General features: G+C 37.0%; 1 protein-coding gene across 1 annotated transcript in view; it reads left to right on the forward strand.

Moving 5' to 3' along the window:
- The window catches only part of UTP20 (UTP20 small subunit processome component), a 95,675-nt gene that overhangs the window by 39,621 nt on the left and 37,558 nt on the right, over positions 1-18,496 (forward strand). Inside the window, exons 26-29 of the mRNA XM_072773298.1 lie at positions 7,289-7,455; positions 9,424-9,632; positions 14,791-14,934; positions 15,823-15,902. Coding sequence (XP_072629399.1) covers positions 7,289-7,455; positions 9,424-9,632; positions 14,791-14,934; positions 15,823-15,902 — 600 coding nt within the window. The remainder of the gene's footprint in view (positions 1-7,288; positions 7,456-9,423; positions 9,633-14,790; positions 14,935-15,822; positions 15,903-18,496) is intronic.

Raw genomic sequence — 18,496 nt, forward strand, 5'->3', positions numbered from 1 at the left:
GAATATGGTATTATGATTCATTCAGTGATTATAATGGAATATTCCATTTTTTATTTTATTTTGCTTTTTTTTAACAAAGTCAAATTGTTACAGAGACTTATTTTAAAATATTTTGTCTGTAACATAAGGAGAGATCTTGCCATGCAGTTATTTTAATAATAATGTTAAAATTAAATCCTGTATTCCTCTTAAGTATTATTATTGAGAAATAGTAAAAATAATTCATTCATTTGGTGTATAACTAATTATGAGGTATAAAAGCTGTTGATTTTTGGTATTGATTATTTAAACATTCACATTACAAACCTTTGTTATTAGCTTTAATTGTTTTCATTGAATTTTCGTGGTTGAAAAAGCAATAGTCAGTAACAGTCATCAAATCGTTAGTCTCCTATTCTAAAAAACCCTTTGAGGTTACATTTTACTGAAAATAAAGTAGGGAATCCTTGCTCCTTCTTTGAGGGCTTGGTATGACCTAGCTGCAGACTTCTTGTCCAACCACACCGCTTCCATTCCCTGGCCCCCTTGGAGTCCACCTCAAAGTCAGTGGACCTGCTGGTCCCTGTGCTTGGAACACGTGAGCACTAGCTCTTCTTTTGCATTCAGTCTCCTCTCAAATGTCATTGTCAGGTTGCCTCCCTTCACCACCTTGTGTAAAGTCCCACCTTCCTTTAATCACCTTTTAGTCCCTTAACCTTGCTTTATTTTTCTTCACAATTGTCTGACATAGCCTCTTGTTTATCATTTGTTTCCCCTGCCAGAAGGTAAACTCCATGGCCTATAGTGAATCTAAGCCTAATTAATCTAATTTAATTAATTTTTAATCATAAAGATTTTTTTAAAACCTCTTTTTTCTGTTTTTTTTTTTTTTTTAATTTGCATATTACCCACACAGTATAGTATAGAAGAATTGAGAATTGACTGTGGTGGTAGTGTTTGTGGTTGTCCTTGTCTTGCTGCTGGATTTAACAGTAATGTTTCTGTTGCAGCCCTTCTTAAAATTTGTTTTGCTCCTTCTTGGCGGGGGCTGTCACTGAGATGCTTTCAGGGGCCCACAAGGTTAAATAAAGCTTTTTTCAAAATACTACCCAGGGAGGCGGGGCAAGATGGCAGAAGAGTGGGGTCCCCAAGTCACCTGTCCCCACCAACTTACCTAGATAACTTTCAAATCATCCTGAAAACCTACGAATTCGGTCTAAGATTTAAAGAGAGAACAGCTGGAATGCTACAGTGAGAAGAGTTTGTGCTTCTATCAAGGTAGGAAGATGGAAAAAAAAAATACAGATGGAAAAAAGCATCCAAGGGGGAGCTCATTTTAGATATAAGAACACCTACAGCCTGAAAATAAAAGGTTGGAGAAGCATTTACCATTCAGATGGTCCTCAAAAGAAAGCAGGGGTAGCCATCCTCATATCAGATAAATTAAAGTCTATCCCAAAGACTAGTAAGAGATGAAGAGGGACACTATATCATGCTTAAAGGATCTATCCAACAAGAGGACCTAACAGTCATGAATATTTATGCCCCGAATGTGGGAGCTGCCAAGTATATCAATCAATTAATAACTAAAGTTAAGACATACTTAGATAATAACACTTATACTTGGTGACTTAAATATAGTGCTTTCTACAATCGACAGATCTTCTAAGCACAACATGTCCAAAGAAATGATACACTGGACCAGATGGATTTCACAGATATTTACAGAACTTTACACCAAATGCAACTGAATACACATTTTCCTCAAGTGCACATGGAACTTTCTCCAGAAGAGACCACATACTGGGTCACAAATTGGGTCTTAACCGGTACCAAAAGATTGGGATCGTCCCCTGCATATTTTCAGACCATAATGCTTTGAAACTAGAACTAAATCACAAGAAGTTTGAAAGGATTTCAAACATGTGGAGGTTAAGGACCATCCTGCTCAAAGATGAAAGGGTCAACCAGGAAATTAGGGAAGAATTAAAAAGATTCATGGACACTAATGAGAATGAAGATACAACCATTCAAAGTCTTTGGGATACAACAAAAGCCGTTCTGAGGGGGAAATACATTGCAGTACAAGCATCCATCCAAAAACTGGAAAGAACTCAAATACAAAAGCTAACCTTGCACCTAAAGGAGCTGGAGAAAAAACAGCAAATAGATCCTACACCCAGCAGAAGAGGAGAATTAATAATGATTCGAGCAGAACTCAATGAAATAGAGACCAGAAGAACTGTGGAACAGATCAACAAAACCAGGAGTTGGTTGTTTGAAAGAATTAATAAGATACATAAACCATTAGCCAGCCTTATTAAAAAGAAGAGAGAAAAGACTCAAATTAATAAAATCATGAATGAGAAAGGAGAGATCACCACCAATACCAAGGAAATACAAACGATTTTAAAAACTTATGAGCAGTTATATGCCAATTGTCTTCTAGACAATCTAGAAGAAATGGACTCATTTCTGGAAAACCACAAACTACTAAAACTGGAACAGGAAGAAATAGAAAACCTGAACAGGCCAATAACCAAGAGGAAATTGAAGCAGTCATCAAAAAACTCCCAAGACACAAAAGTCCAGGGCCAGATGGCTTCCCAGGGGAATTCTATCAAACGTTTAAAGAAGAAACCATACCGATTCTACTAAAGCTGTTTGGAAAGATAGAAAGAGATGGAGTACTTCCAAACATGTTCTATAAGGCCAGCATCACCTTAATTCCAAAACCAGACAAAGACCCCACCAAAAAGGAGAATTATAGACCAGTATCCCTGATGAACACAGATGCAAAAGTTCTCAACAAGATACTAGCCAATAGGATCCAATAATACATTAAGAAGATTATTCATGACCAAGTGGGATTTATCCCCAGGATGCAAGGCTGGTTCAACACTCGTTAAGCAATCAATGTGATTGATCATATCAACAAGAGAAAAAACAAGAACCATATGATCCTCTCAATAGATGCAGAGAAAGCATTTGACAAAATACTGCATCCATTCCTGATCAAAACTCTTCAGAGTGTAGGGATAGAGTGAACATTTCTCAGTATCTTAAAAGCCATCTACGAAAGGCCCACAGCAAATCTCATTCTAATGGGGAAACACTGGGAACCTTTCCCCTAAGACCAGGAACAAAACAGGGATGTCCACTCTCACCACTGCTATTCAGCATAGTACTGGAAGTCCTAGCCTCAGCAATCAGGCAACAAAAAGAAATAAAAGGCATTCAAATTGACAAAGAAGAAGTCAAACTCTCCCTCTTCGCAGATGACATGATACTGTACATAGAAAACCCAAAAGACCCCACCCCAAGATTGCTAGAACTCATACAGCAATTCGGCAGTGTGGCAGGATACAAAATCAATGCCCAGAAATCATTGGGCATTGATTTTACAATGGCATTTCTATACACGAACAATGAGACTGAAGAAAGAGAAATTACGGAGTCAATCCCACTTACAATTGCACCCAAAAGCATAAGATACCTAGGAATAAACCTAACCAAAGAGGTAAAGGATCTATACCCTAAAAACTATAGAACACTTCTGAAAGAAATTGAGGAAGACACAAAGAGATAGAAAAATATTCCATGCTCATGGATTGGCAGAATTAATATTGTGAAAATGTCAATGTTACCCAGGGCAATGTACATATTTAATGCAATCCCTATCAAAATACCATGGACTTTCTTCAGAGAGGTGTAACAAATCATCTTAAGATTTCTGTGGAATCTGAAAAGACCCTGAATAGCCAGGGGATTTTTTAATTTTTATTTTTTTTTATTCTTTTTATTTTTTATTTTTTTAGCCAGGGGAATATTAAAAAAGAAAACCAGAGCCGGGGGCATCACAATGCTGGATTTCAAGTTGTACTACAAAGCTGTGATCATCAAGGCAGTCTGGTACTGGCACAAAAACAGACATAGATCAGTGGAACAGAATAGAGAATCCAGAAGTGGACCCTCAACTTTATGATAAAGTAATATTCAACAAAACAGGGAAGATTATCCACTGGAAAAAGACAGTCTCTTCAATAAATGGTGCTGGGAAAATTGGACAGTCATGTGACACCATACACAAAGATAAACTCAAAATGGATGAAAGATCTAAATGTGATACAGGAATCCATCAAAATCTTAGAGGAGAACACAGGCAACACCCTTTTTGAACTTGGCCACACCAACTTCTTGCAAGATACATCCATGAAGGCAAGAGAAACAAAGGCAAAAATGAATTATTGGGATTTCATCAAGATAAGAAGCTTTTGCACACCAAAACAGTCAACAAAACTCAAAGACAACCTACAGAATGGGAGAAGATATTTGCAAATGACCTATCAGATAAAGGGCTAGTATCCAAGATCTGTAAAGAACTTATTAAACTCAACAGCCAAGAAACAAAGAATCCAATCGTGAAATGGGCAAAAGACACGAACATTAATTTCACAGAGGAAGACATAGACATGGCCAACAAGCACATGAGAAAATGCTCCGCATCACTGGCCATCAGGGAAATACAAATCAAAACCACAATGAGATACCACCTCACCCCAGTGAGAATGGGGAAAATTAACAAGGCAGGAAACAACAAATGTTGGAGAGGATGTGGAGACAGGGGAACCCTCTTGCACTGTTGGTGGGAATGTGAACTGGTACAGCCACTCAGGAAAACTGTGTGGAGGTTCCTCAAAGAGTTAAAAATAGATCTGCCCTACGACCCAGCAATTGCACTGCTGGGGATTTACCCCAAGATACAGATGCAGTGAAATGCCAGGACATGTGCACTCCGATGTTTCTAGCAGCAATGTCCACAATAGCCAAACTGTGGAAGGAGCCTTGGTGTCCATTGAAAGATGAATGGATAAAGATGATGTGGTCTATGTATACAGTGGAATATTACTCAGCCATTAGAAACGACAAATACCCACCATTTGCTTCAACTTGGAGGGACCTGGAGGGTATTATGCTGAGTGAAATAAGTCAATCGGAGAAGGACGAACTTTATATGGTCTTATTCATTTGGGGAATATATAAACATTAGTGTAAGGGAATAATGGGAAAGGAGAGAAAATGAATGAAAATATCAGTGAGGGTGACAAAACATGAGAGACACCTAACTCTGGAAAATGAACAAGGGGTAGTGGAAGAGGAGGTGGGCAGGGGGTTGGGGTGACTGGGTGGTGGGCACTGAGGGGGCGCTTGGTGCAGTGAGCACTGGGTGTTATGCTATATGTTGTCAAATTTAACTCCAATTAAAAAAAATTTTAAAAAAGTACTACTCAGACACCTTTTCCCACTCTGCCAACATTTTTGCTGACAACGCAAAAACAACAGTGTAAAACTGCCAGTGCCTTAGCACTAATCACGACAGTGGCTCCAAACTATACAAGTCAGTCTTCATTGTCACACAGCTGGTGTTTAAGAAGACAAAACAAACGCTAGTTTCATTTCATGTTCTTGGTGAATCTTAAGCCTTGAGTGCTTGTCTTTGTATTGATTTATATGACAAAATGGGAAGTGCGCATAAAGCACTTCTGAATATTAGTTACCCATTGATTGGCATGTTTTCCAAATAACCAATGCGTGCTACAGAATCATTCACAGCTAAAGATCAATTCAAAGTGCAAGATAGATAGGTTTTAATGTAACAGAGATCACAAAGCTTATTAATAAGACCGGAATCTGCCTTGCAACTAGCCTTTAAGAAACTACCACTTGTTGAGGTCTGGTATAGTATCAAAGTGAAATATCCAGAATTATCTGAAAGTTTATGAAATATTTTTCCCTTCTCCAACTGCATATTTGCTTACGGCTGGCTTTTCTGCAGCTATAACATAATGCAGCTGATTAAATGCAGAAACAGATAGGAAAATCCAGTTATTTTCTAATAAGACAATAAAAAAGGTGGGGAGGAAAAATTAAAGTATGCCTTTAGACTTACTAATTTTTGGTGGGGAGAGGTTTGGAAGATAAAATTTTTCATTAAAAATGTTACTTACATTAACTCATTTTAATTTCTACCAAGATAGGGCACCTAGGTGGCTTAGTAGGTTAAGTGTCTGCCTTCAGCTTGGGTCATGATCCTTGGATCCTGAGATCCAGTCCCACGTCAGACTCCCTGCTTCTCCCTCTGCCCCTCCTTCCTGCTTGTGCATGCTCACACATGTCTTCACACACACTGTCTCTTATGCTCTCTTTCTCAAATAAATAAAATATTTTTAAAAAATAACTTCTACCAAGATAAATATCAGTAAATAAAACTCACACAAAAGCCCTTTGGGGACCTCAAAAATGCTGATGAGTATAAAGGGGTTCTAATATTGAAAAGTTTAAAAACCACGGTGTTTAAATTTTGAATGTTAAAGCAATAACATTTGTTATAAATTAACACTTGTACTAAGAAAGTAAGTCCTATGACTAGGGGGTTTAGTATTTTATCAGGGATGGATGTTGAATCTTATTAGAATGTCTATTAAGCATGGATTAAAATGATAATATTAATTTTTCCAATGAGCCATTGATCTATATCAACTCATTAGACTTTGCTAGTGATTGTTTCTTGCATTCCTGGGGTAAATCCTTACTTGGCTTTAATATTGTTTTAATGCAGCACTGGATTTTGTATTTAGAAATGGGTTTTATGTTTATAAGCAAGAATGGTATATAATTTTATTTTCGTTCATCATCTCATCTCAGTATCACAGTTATACCACCTTCATAAATGGAAAAGGACTGTTCCTTCTTTCTCTTAGCTATGAAACTTCATAGTATGGGAATTAGTTTTCCTTAAAAATTTAAAAAATTCATCTGAGTTCCATGTTTACTCATGATTACTCTTCTGTTCAGGTTTCCTTCTTAAGTTCCTTTTCCTTATTTGTTTTGTTTTGTTTTTTTCTTTTTCAGAAAATTACCCACTTAAGACTTTCCAGTTTCCTTATTTTACTTAGTTGTATTCACTTATTTCCTTTTAATCTACATATTCTTTTCTTTTTTCTTTTTCCTTTTTTTTTCATTTTCATTTGGCTTGCCTATTTTACTACTTTTTTCCTTCTACAAAGAACCACCTTTTGGCCTTTATTTTTATTATTTTCTTCTTCCTGTTTCCCTAAGCCATAGTTTTTGTTGTTGTCATTGTTTTTCTAAATTTTGTATGTTCAATATCTAATTTCTATTTTCATCCTTCCTTGTTTTATATTTTAAGTCTTTTGAATTGCTATTCTAACCTCTTAGGAAAACAAAATGACTAGCATTATGTTTTAGGATTAATGTGCAAACAAAATAATGTTCTTTGACTTTTTAGAATTTTGTATGGCCGAATGAAGAATAAGACTGGCAGTAAAACTCAGGGGAAATCTGCTTCAGGCACTCGTATGTCCATTGTTCTGAGGTTCCTCGCTGGGACCCAACCAGAGGAGATCCAGATGTTCTTAGACTTGCTGTTTGAACCTGTGAAGCACTTCAAGAATGGTAGCTATCAACTTCCTGCTACTCTGAATGTGTGTTGTCTGCTGTAGACTTTGAATGTCTCAGGGTAGATTTCCCATGCTCTTGGACATCTTCTAATAGGATTATTCTTCCCAATCTCATTGGCGGCCTTTTGGCTAAAGTGTAATCATTTTAAATTTTGATTAAATTAGATGGAGCTCACAGTTGATCCTGGAGATTACCATCATCCATGGATCAATAAGCCCCTAATTAGAAAATGTGTATTTTGGAAGGCACCTGGTTGGCTCAGTTGGTGGAGCATGTGACTCGATCATGAGGTTGTAAGTTTGAGGCCCATGCTGATTATAGTGATTACTTTAAAAAAAAAAAAAAAAAAGAAAGAAAACTAAAAAGGAAAGAAAAGGAACATGTATTGTTGTTGTGCATTTAGGCATTTGAAAAATGTTACTTACCCAAATATAATGAATAGATTTTTCCTTAGAAACTTAGAACATGTTTAATTGTCTTAATATTTATCCATTCACAAAGTCATTTATCTATGGAGTAATGATTTGTTGAATACCTCCTGTACACTTTTCACTTTTGAAAGCAGAAAAGTAAGAATTGATGCTCTCAACCTCACCATCTAAACAAAGTAGGTGTAATAAGTAGGTACAGTGAGCTGATTCTCCATATCTAGGAGAATGCCATAGACCAACAGCTCTATGGTCTGTTCTCTGGTATGCAGTGTTAGTAATTAACAATAATAATAGCTCACATTTATTGAGTGCTTACTTCATGCCAGATGTTATAATGGGCCCTTTTGCGTACAACTCCGTTGATCCTTAAGACAGCCTCCTGAGGTATCATTACCTGACCGATCCCATTTTACCAATGAGGAAACTGAGCCTTAAAGAGTTTAGTATTTTGCTTATGACTATTCAGCTAGAAAATGGCAAATCTGGCAGCCCCAGTGGCTCTGCAGTTTAGAACCACCTCAGCCCAGGGTATGATCCTGGAGGCTCCAGGGATCGAGTCCCGCGTTGGGCTCCTTGCATGGAGCCTGCTTCTCCCTCTGCCTGTGCCTCTGCCTCTCTCTCTCCCTGTATCTCTCATGAATAAATAAATAAAATCTTAAAAAAAAAAAAAAAAAGGCAGATCTTTCTGACTACAGAATCTCTACTCTTATCCCAAAATTGCTTTGCCTTGGGCAAACACAGGTATTTGTACATTAATGTGTTGGATGAAGTTTTGTATTTTTTCTGTGATAATGGGTTCAGCTGTTAAAATGTTTTTGTTCAGTGTAATACTGCCTTGTGAAGGAAGTTGGCCCTGATGAAGACAAAGGCTTTTTGCTCAGTGAAACAACTTCCATTGTAAGAGGGCAGCTATAAATGATACTCTTTATTGGCTAGATTATTTAGGTGTATTAATTAGCAAGCTCATGATTCCATACTGGTTGGTTTCAAGTAAAGCTCAAGCAATAACAATTCAAGTCTTTTAAGTAAATTATAGAATCAATTTGGTACCTGTTTATAAAGGACTATTGTTTTATTCATTCACCAGGGGCGGCAAGAGAAAACATTTGATTCTCAGCACTCGAGAAGCTTCTAATGTAGCAGACAGGACATTTTCTCTGAAACTGCTCAAGTCAACATAGTGAAAGCTGAGAATGAGAAAAATGTATAGGAAGTCCCTAGGTAGAACAAAAGACTATTGATAACTCAGGTTTGGGGAAGTAATCTAAATAGGATGAGAATGGGGCTTAGAGACTTAGTTCTGGCACAAGTTTCTCCTTTATTCTCAGTTTCCTCATCTACAAAGTGCTAATACTAAAACCCAACATGCCTAGCTCATTGAATATTTGGTAAGAGAATCAGGAGCAAATACATTAGGAAAGTATATTATCATCTATAAATCATTAGAACAGAAAATACTGTATCATTGAGGGAAGTTAAAAGGAAGCTGTAATTAGAGAGTAACTAATATTTCCTTTTACATGCTATCTAGGAGAATGCCATTCTGCTGTCATTCAAGCAGTAGAAGACTTGGATTTGTCTAAAGTTCTGCCTTTAGGTCGTCAGCATGGTATCCTAAATAGCCTTGAAATAGTATTGAAGAACATTAGTCATCTGATCAGTGCATATTTACCAAAGATTTTGCAGATACTGCTATGCTTGACAGCAACTGCATCACACGTCCTCGACCAACGAGAAAAGGTGAGAGAGATTCATTGCAGTTGCTTTCTTCTTGGGCCAGTAAGAGTCTGCATTTCACTTGGAAAATTGGTTGGGAGCTGAATATCTTGCAGTCTTCACTGTTCTAAATATTTATGTGTAGTTGGAGAATGCAAATTATTGGTGACCCTTGAGCAACATGGGTTTAAACTGTGAGTCCACTTATAAATGGGATTTTTTCCCCAATAAACACAGCACAGTACCATAAGTATACATTCTCTTCCTAATTATTTTCTTAATAACCATTTCTCTAGTTGACTTTATTATAAAGTAAGAGTACAGTATGTAGTACATATAACATACAAAGTATGTGTTAACCATTTATGGTGTTAGTAAGGCTTCCAGGCAACAGTAAGCTATTAGTAGTTAAGTTTTGGAGGAATAAAAAGTTATGCATGGATTTTTTTACAGTGTAGGGGATTAGTGCCCCTGACCCCTGCATTGTTCAAGGGTCAGCTGTGTATCACTTGTATATTTTAAAGAGATTCAAATAATAGGATGTGAGTTAGTTCTGTACACATCTCAGAAGCTAAAGTCAGGGATAGTTGAGCTGATATTTCTTATTTTAATTTCAAGAGCTTAGAGGTATAGGATATCTTCCAGCTCTATCCAGAATGGTTGGAGAATGAACAAAATACTGTTAATAATATCATTCTTGTTATTTTGAAATAAGAGTTGCCCAGAGGTCTTTTAAAAGTAAATGCTTGCCTGGTATAAGTGCAACGTTTTGAATAAAGAAAGAGAAGCAGCAAGACCTGGCAGCCAGCTAATTGCCAGAGGCCTCACAAGTTAGTGCTCAGTAAATATTTTCTGAATTGCATTAAAGGCAATATATTTATATTCTGTTGGAAGAAGTATGTGGACATAAGTATACTCTCTGGAGAGCTTAGGGAAATTTAATGTCCTTATGGACTAAAGGCTTCTTAGTGGGACTTGAAGATCTAGACTCAGATTTTACTGTAAATTCTCAGTTAATGATAAATAGGCATGGTTTTAATTGGGATAAAATATTTTCATTTGATTTATGGATATGCCTGGTCAACTGCCTTTCAGATATGGTCATGATAACTGAAAATTGACAGCCAAAATTTTAGGCTGTTTTTTGGGCCACACACGGTTACAAATCTGCTTTAGTGGTAAATAATCTCTGATTACCATGCTCCAGGGATTTAGAATACATCTTCTGTTTTGTTAGACACCATTTTGTTTTCTTTATTCTTTCATTCATTCCTCCAACAAATATTAATTGAGCCCCTGTTATGTGACAGGCACTGTTCTAAGCACTGGAAATGGAATAGTGAACAAAGCAAACAAAAATTCCTGTCCATTTATTCAATAAATATTATTTCACACCTCCTATCTACCAGACATCATTCTAGGTGGGGAATGAGACAGGTTTATATCCATTGACTGACCTGTGCCTGGACTCTTCCTTCTCACACTGATGCCTGAAACTCCCCGCAGGAATCTGGGGGACGTACAGGACTCTACCTCATCTGTTTACCATCTCAGGACTGACTGTCCTTTGCTGCCTGCTGTCTAGTAGCTGAAAATCATTGTCTCATGTATTCCCTTTAGTTTTTAGTTGCTTGAGAGGGAAGGCCAAATCTAGTCCCTGTTGATCCACCTTGAAGAGATATGGAGAAACCATGAGAGAGGAGCAGCCACAGTCCTCTGACTCACACAAGCTAGGAACAGCTCATGTTCTCAACAGCTAGAGCAGAATCCTCCTAATACCCAAGGCACCAGGAAGATTCCTAGGCAGGGGATTGCCTCAGTAGGGGAACCAGATTAGCTCTGGAGTAAAGGCTCCCCTGGCAACACCTTACAGAGCTGACAAAGATCAGACTTTTCCCAAGCAAATTAATTGCATCTGAGAACAAAACTCAAAAGCTTTCAGATGATGTAAATGAAAACAAAATTCACAATGTCTGACATCCAGTCAAGTTTTACCAGGCATGCTAAGAAGGATGAAAATTTTCCTCATACTGAGGAGAAAAATCAGCCAGCAGTGGCACAGATGATATAATTAGCCAAAAACTTAAAAAAGGTAGTATACTTGGAGTATACTCCATAGATTCACAAAAGTAAAGGAAAACATGAGCATGTTGAGGAGAGACATGAGGATGTGAAGAATTTAAAATAAAATGAGAGGATGTGATAGGAAATGACCAAACTGGGAATGGATGGTCAGTGTCGTGTCTGAGGAGGTGGTATTTGAACTCATGTATTTACCCAGCTATGGGAAGAACATTTCAAGCAGAGAAAAATGACTAGTGGTGCCAAGTTGTGGAGGTAGAACCGCTTTGGCACATTCTAAGAACAGAGGGCAAGATAGCTAGAGCACAAGGAGCGAGAAGAAGCCTATCAGATAAGGTCGAGAGGTAGGTGGGGCCTCATGGGCTTATGGGTTCCACATGGATTGACTCCAAAGTGTACTGGAAAACCTGAAAAGGTTTGAGGCCAGGATAAGGTCTCTCTGATGTTTTTAAAATTTCACTCTGATTACTCTGTGGGAAAGAGGCTCGGGGGGGCAGGCAACAGTGGAAACTGAAAAGAAGTTTTGGGAAATTCTTTCTCTCTGTTATTTAAGAGCTTCATGGCCACAGGAAGAACTCTGAGAATTTTCATTTTGTGCCAACTAGTGAGTGACAATGACTTTATCTATACATGGATATATTAAATCATGAAAGGTTAGAGATTTTATAAACCATGTAAGTTCTCTGACTTGTTGGTTAACTTAGAAGATGTTACTCAGTAATGCAGCTTTACTCCTGAGTCAACAGTCAGTAACTCAAAAAGTCATTTATGCAATTTCATAGATCATTAGTTAGTGAGGTGCTAAACTTTTTGACAGTTTGGAGCTTTAAAAAAAAAATATTGGACAAGTTCAAAGAATTCCTTGAGGTACCGTAATGAATTACTGTATAGTAATACTGCTTAAGTAAGTTAAACTTTGTGGTGGGTTTGAGCTAAGTTACACATTTACATTTTCTTCTAGTTCCTCCAAGTCATGGACTGACACTGAAGTGTATATCACAGGGGTTGTTTTGGTTTTGCTTTCATTATTTTGGAACATTTAAACAATGGAATAACTCAGGCATATGGACTATTCCTCTGGAACTAGAGTCTACAATTGCTTCCTGGGCTTTTCTCAAGTTTACTGAAAATTATTGATTAAACTGGGCAGCTGGCACCATAGTAACAGATGTGGATCCTACACAGGGCAGTGGGAAGAGGGAGAAGGTGGGGGTGTCTGACTTGATATCATATTTTTACTAAGGTTAGTTTCTTAAACTTGTTCCAGGGGATCATGATACCATGTTTTTTTTTCAAAAGCAGTAATAATTTTTATCTTTCAGTGAACATGACAGAGCTGATAATGAAAATCCTGCCCTAGAAATGAAGCAAAGCACAGTGACCTGCAGCTGTATCCCCTGGGGCTTGCCTGTTATCTCCTGTCTTTGTAACTTGCATAAAGAGATAATTAGCCAAAAGTAGATGGTAGAAGCCTGATGGGTACATGAAATATGATGATACCTGAGACCTTGCATGGCATATTAATAACATTTTTATTCCTTTTCACTTGCCTTTAAAATGTGTTGTCCTAGATTCAGATACTTCCATTGATCAAAGTATCCAGTTTTCCTGACAGTATAACTTCCCTATTCATTTTTTTCATGATATTATGGCCATAAAACTTGATGTTCATTATATTATTGTGTTGTCTTCATAAATTTCAGGGTGGTGTTTAGATTTTGGTGTAGATAATTAAGTCCCATGTAAAAATAAGTTGCCACTTATATATCCAGAGCCCACAGTATATTAATCAAATGGAAAAACAATCAGAAGTTGCACCTTTCCCCATATATTTGGTTTTTACAACATTCCTTTAAGATCCACTAGAAATTCTACCTCTTTCATGAAGCTTTTCCTTTATTCAAATTTATAATTCCTCTCCTATTGGGTATCTTTGTCATTTTTAGTCTGTCACATAATTTAATACATTTTCCTTCAGTGAGATTTTAAGCTGAAGTCAGAACTATGGCTGTCATGCCATTGGGGTCATTGGTGGGGCCTGAGTAAATTATTCTACTCAGAGCCTGAACAAACTGACCACATATTTATGATTTTGTAACTCATAGGGAAGGGGGGTGCCACTAGAAGTAGTTATGTTATGAAAGAGGTTTGCTGTTAATTCAGACTCCCACCCACTCCATCCAGCCTTTGTGCCTCTAAACAGACAAATTTTGATTTTTTTCAAATTATATTTTTCTTTATATATTTTGAGATCTTCCCATGCCTTGATTCAGGCACCTCATTCTCTTATACTGTATGAAGTATTTAATATATAGAAAGACCATAAATTCTTTTAACTAGTCTCCTAGACTAAATTACAAGAATAATTGAAAACTCCTAGCTTTAGAAAAAGTAAAAAATAATAATACAAGTTATGAAAACAAAAAAGAAAGTGACTTTCATTTGATATAAACGTTTCGTTTTTCCCCCTAATCTAAAGCATTGTGATGTCAAAAACTAAAAAAAAAAAAATTTGTTTTATTTAGAATGTTCTGTTCATAGGAAGAAATCAGGATTTTATTTGAGACAATTAGTTGGATAAAGAAATACAACAATGGGGATCCCTGGGTGGCGCAGCGGTTTGGCGCCTGCCTTTGGCCCAGGGCGCGATCCTGGAGACCCAGGATCGAATCCCACATCAGGTTCCCGGTGTATGGAGCCTGCTTCTCCCTCTGCCTATGTCTCTACGCCTCTCTCTCTCTCTGTGACTATCATAAATAAATAAAAATTAAAAAAAAAAAGAAAGAAATACAACAATGTAGGACACAAGACAGCTGTTTGACTTGTGATCCCCCCTCCTCACAGACACTTTAACATGATAATGGAGCACATCTCACCATTTGATCTTTTTAAGTCTCTCCTTTCCCATTTTGTTCAATGAGAACAGCAATACTATGATGCTCAGTGGAATTTCCATGTGATTCAGAGCCAGAGTCACAAGACTTAATAATAGGATTTCCAGTTTGATTTTTAGTCATCTGAGCAATAGTGCCTCTTTAAGGAATCAAAGATAAAAAATGAAATAACTTTTTTTTTTTAAGGGAAGATCTTTGTTTTACAGATACAACTCAGGTTTATTAACCCACTGAAAAATTTAAGACGTCTTGGAATCAAAATGGTAACTGACATCTTTTTGGATTGGGAGTCTTACCAATTCAAAACAGAAGAAATTGATGCTGTCTTTCACGGCGCAGTTTGGCCCCAGGTGAGCTTTGTTACTACACTCTGCATGGATACCTTCTGCTTCTTCCTTTATTATTGTGTTATTTAACCAGGGCAGTCCACACCCAGACACTAGTGCCTGTCCTGGTCTTTTCTTTTACGGCGAGTCTTTCTTTGCTTCTGGAAGTTTTAGAACTGTTTTCTTGCCTCCACTGTCACCTAAAGCTCAAGAGCTGGTTTCTGTAATACCATGACATTTATACTTAAGGTCAATTTGAATATGGTTGTGTCTCTTAAGCAAATGGAATGTAACTGTTGTAGCACCTCAATGATGTGTCTCTGGATTTTGAGAAGATAAAATACAGATATTCTTGTTACATATTTCCTTGTTTGTAACCATTTTGTGATGAAACTATAGCTAAAAAGAGTTTAGAGGAGACTTGATTTTAGGAATTCTAGCTGCTTTAGCTCTGTCATTTCTAACCAGTTGAAACCTATAGTACCTCCTTCCTTTTAAATGTCTAGCACTTCTTGCTCATCTTTGCTGTTTTTCCCCTGTAGATATTATTTTGGATTCCTTTATTTTTTTTTCCTTTAAATGTTAATCTCTGCCCCTTGGCTCTTTATCCTCTGGTGTGGTTTCTTTTTTTTCTTTCTTTTTTTTTTTTTTTTTTTAGATTTTATTTATTTATTTAGAGAGAGAGGCAGAGACACAAGCAGAGAGAGAAGCAGGGTCCTCGCAGGGAGCCCATTGTGGGACTCGATCCTCAGACTGGGATCATGCCCTGAGCTGAAGGTAGACGCTCAACTGCTGAGCCACCCTGGCGTCCCCTCTGGTGTGGTTTCTATACTGGTCATGCTTTTCAGTTGTATTTTCCCAACAATTCTGTATATGTTTTTATTTTGTATTCTGTTTTTAATTTTGTCTTAGATCAGAAGGCTTGGATCTGAGAGTCAGTATTTTCCTACTCCTCTGCTGAAACTAATTAGTATCTGGAGCAGAAATGCAAGGTATGACCGTTTTTCTCCCACCTTTGAACAGGACAGTGTTTTAAAGGACTTTAAAGGACTAGGTTTGACCAAAATGAGTCAAGGTTACTAATAATGTAATTTGTGGTGATATACCAAAGATGCAGTTAAAGAGAATAAGGCAGCTGAATTTCAAAATATGCAGTTTAAAGAAAAATACGAGTTGCCAAACAATGTAATCCAAGAAATATACCTGTGCATGCATATAAATATAAAATGAAGTAGAAAATGTCTAGAAGAATACGTGAGAAACTACTAATGTTAAGTGTGGAGGTTTGGGTACCCCAGAGCAGGGAAGAGGTACTTTTTATGATATATCTTTGGGGTGTTCATTTATAATTTTAAAAAACAGAAAATATAGGTAAAATAACATTTTACAACTTAAGTTAAAGATTGTAGGGTATATATTATAGCAAAACTTATACATTTTTACTAGTTTTACAGTTTCATTAAAAATCAAAAGTATTGGAATTGATACGGATGTTCTTCTAATGTGTAGTAATTGTTTCAGTAGTTTGATTTGGCCCAGAAAAGGGAAAAACAGAACGTAAAACATGGCAGATACAGGTTCCCATTGCTCTCTGAAAGTAGAGCATTCCTATGAGACCTTTCATAAGCTGAAATGGCATCAAACAAAGAGGTAATTACTACTAATTTAAATGGAAGAATGTTTTAGTGTTCCTAGATCCAAAAAATTACTTCTCTTAAGCTTTTCCAATACCTTAGGTCACATCTTGCTAAGGGATGCACAAAATAAATCTAGATAAAGCACAGATGCTCCCAGACACAGTTCACAGCTCTGGTGGCTGAATGCAGACACACTGAGTGTAGTTTCTAGGCAAGGAACCTGACAGGGGCCACTGTCACTGCTCAAGAGGTGCATGCTGTCCCTGTAACGGCTTGCTGCAAAACGAATGGTGAAGTCTGTTTTAGCTTACCACCTTCTTTCATAAAAGCAAAGTGGTTATAACATGAATTTTTGAAAAGCCAGGGATACCTGTATTTATGCCAGCATATAAATATTACTATTTTTTGGAACCTTGCTTAAAAATAAAAACTGATTTGTAATTGGCATTCTATGTCTTTTTCCCAGTTACCACTTAAAATCAGAAAATTTTCACAGGCCATTTAGATTTCCTAGATGTCTCCTGTTCTTATGAAACTACATCCAAATATATAGAGAGCTTTCGTGGTCATAAGTCAACATCCTTTTGAGGACATTATGAGCTGTTCACAGGACCTTCCTCCATAGATGGTTCAGAGATGCTTGTGTCACAGACCTAATGCACATTTCCTGAAGAGTGTAGAAACATATGTTGTTTATCTCAGTGATGGAAACAGACTTAAGTTTGCCCTCATCTGTCTTGAAGAATGAAAGGTAGAATTAAAAAAAAAAATTACTGTTGATTCAGTAAATTCCAACATTTTAATATCTTGGGCATCACTTTTTACAAAATTGGTATCATACTATATAACCAGCTTTTGATTTTATTTTTTATGTACCTTTATATCATGAACATTTCCCCACGTCATTAAATAGTCCTCAGAAACAAACCAAAGACCTTGACATCATCTTCCTCAGGAAAACCTGTTTAAAATATTTTTACTGGTAGTAAGGACTCTCTTATTTCCCAACTTGAGAAAGTAGTTTCCTATCTTGTCTTGTAATTGGACATTTATAAGCAGCACTTCATAGGCATGCTTGAGGAATGTTTTATAGTTGTATAATTTGTATGCAAATGACCCATGAAGGACATTTCATCCAAGAAGACTTGGCAATAGTAACTCCCTTTTATATTAGTTGGATCGTTCATTACTTAGGGTACAGACCTTCATCACTGGATGCTACCTCATCATATGTTCTGCAGTTTCTCTCTCATTATAGGTCAGAGAAAAATAGAAGCCACAGAGCAATAGAGGAGGTATGCTGCAGAACTTTTTAAAAATTTTTCTGTATGTGAAAAAATGTTTTCATACGTGAAAGAAATCTTTGGATGGATTGACTTTCTTTGAAATCTCCAACAGCTGATGTGCATATATTGTTGTGTGTGGGAGAATTGAAGAAAGAATATTTCAGAACCCCTTCATTGGAATGTGATTCTTAAGTTAAAAAAAAAAATCCATTTTGAAGGATGGTTACAGTTTACATAGTGCCAGACATTTAAGCAGGTTTTCATCTACAGAGAAGTTGAGCATTTTACCTTGTATTTGGACAGATGCAAGTAGAGCTGAACTATAGCCAGTATCTTCAAGCTTATAACTAAGGTTAAATTGTCTCAGAAGTGAAGTGAACTCAGGACAACAAAAACTTGCTCCCTAACTAGAGTGATTATATAATCCCAACTGTATGCCTGAGGGCGAAAAGAGATGCTATAAATAATTAAGCCAGAACAACCAGCATAGACCAGGAGTGTCCCTGGCCACTAATAGCTGCTCTGGTTCTGACTGCCATGGCCTCCATGAGGCTCCATCTCTCCTTCCTCTGAGCTTTCCACCCCTGGAAGGGCCTATGATCACATGCCACCATTAGTACACTCATCTCTTAATAGCTGACCTACCTAAAGCTGCCTGAGGGC

This window comes from Canis lupus, chromosome 13, assembly GCF_048164855.1.
Source record: "Canis lupus baileyi chromosome 13, mCanLup2.hap1, whole genome shotgun sequence".
Taxonomy (NCBI): Eukaryota; Metazoa; Chordata; class Mammalia; order Carnivora; family Canidae; genus Canis; species Canis lupus.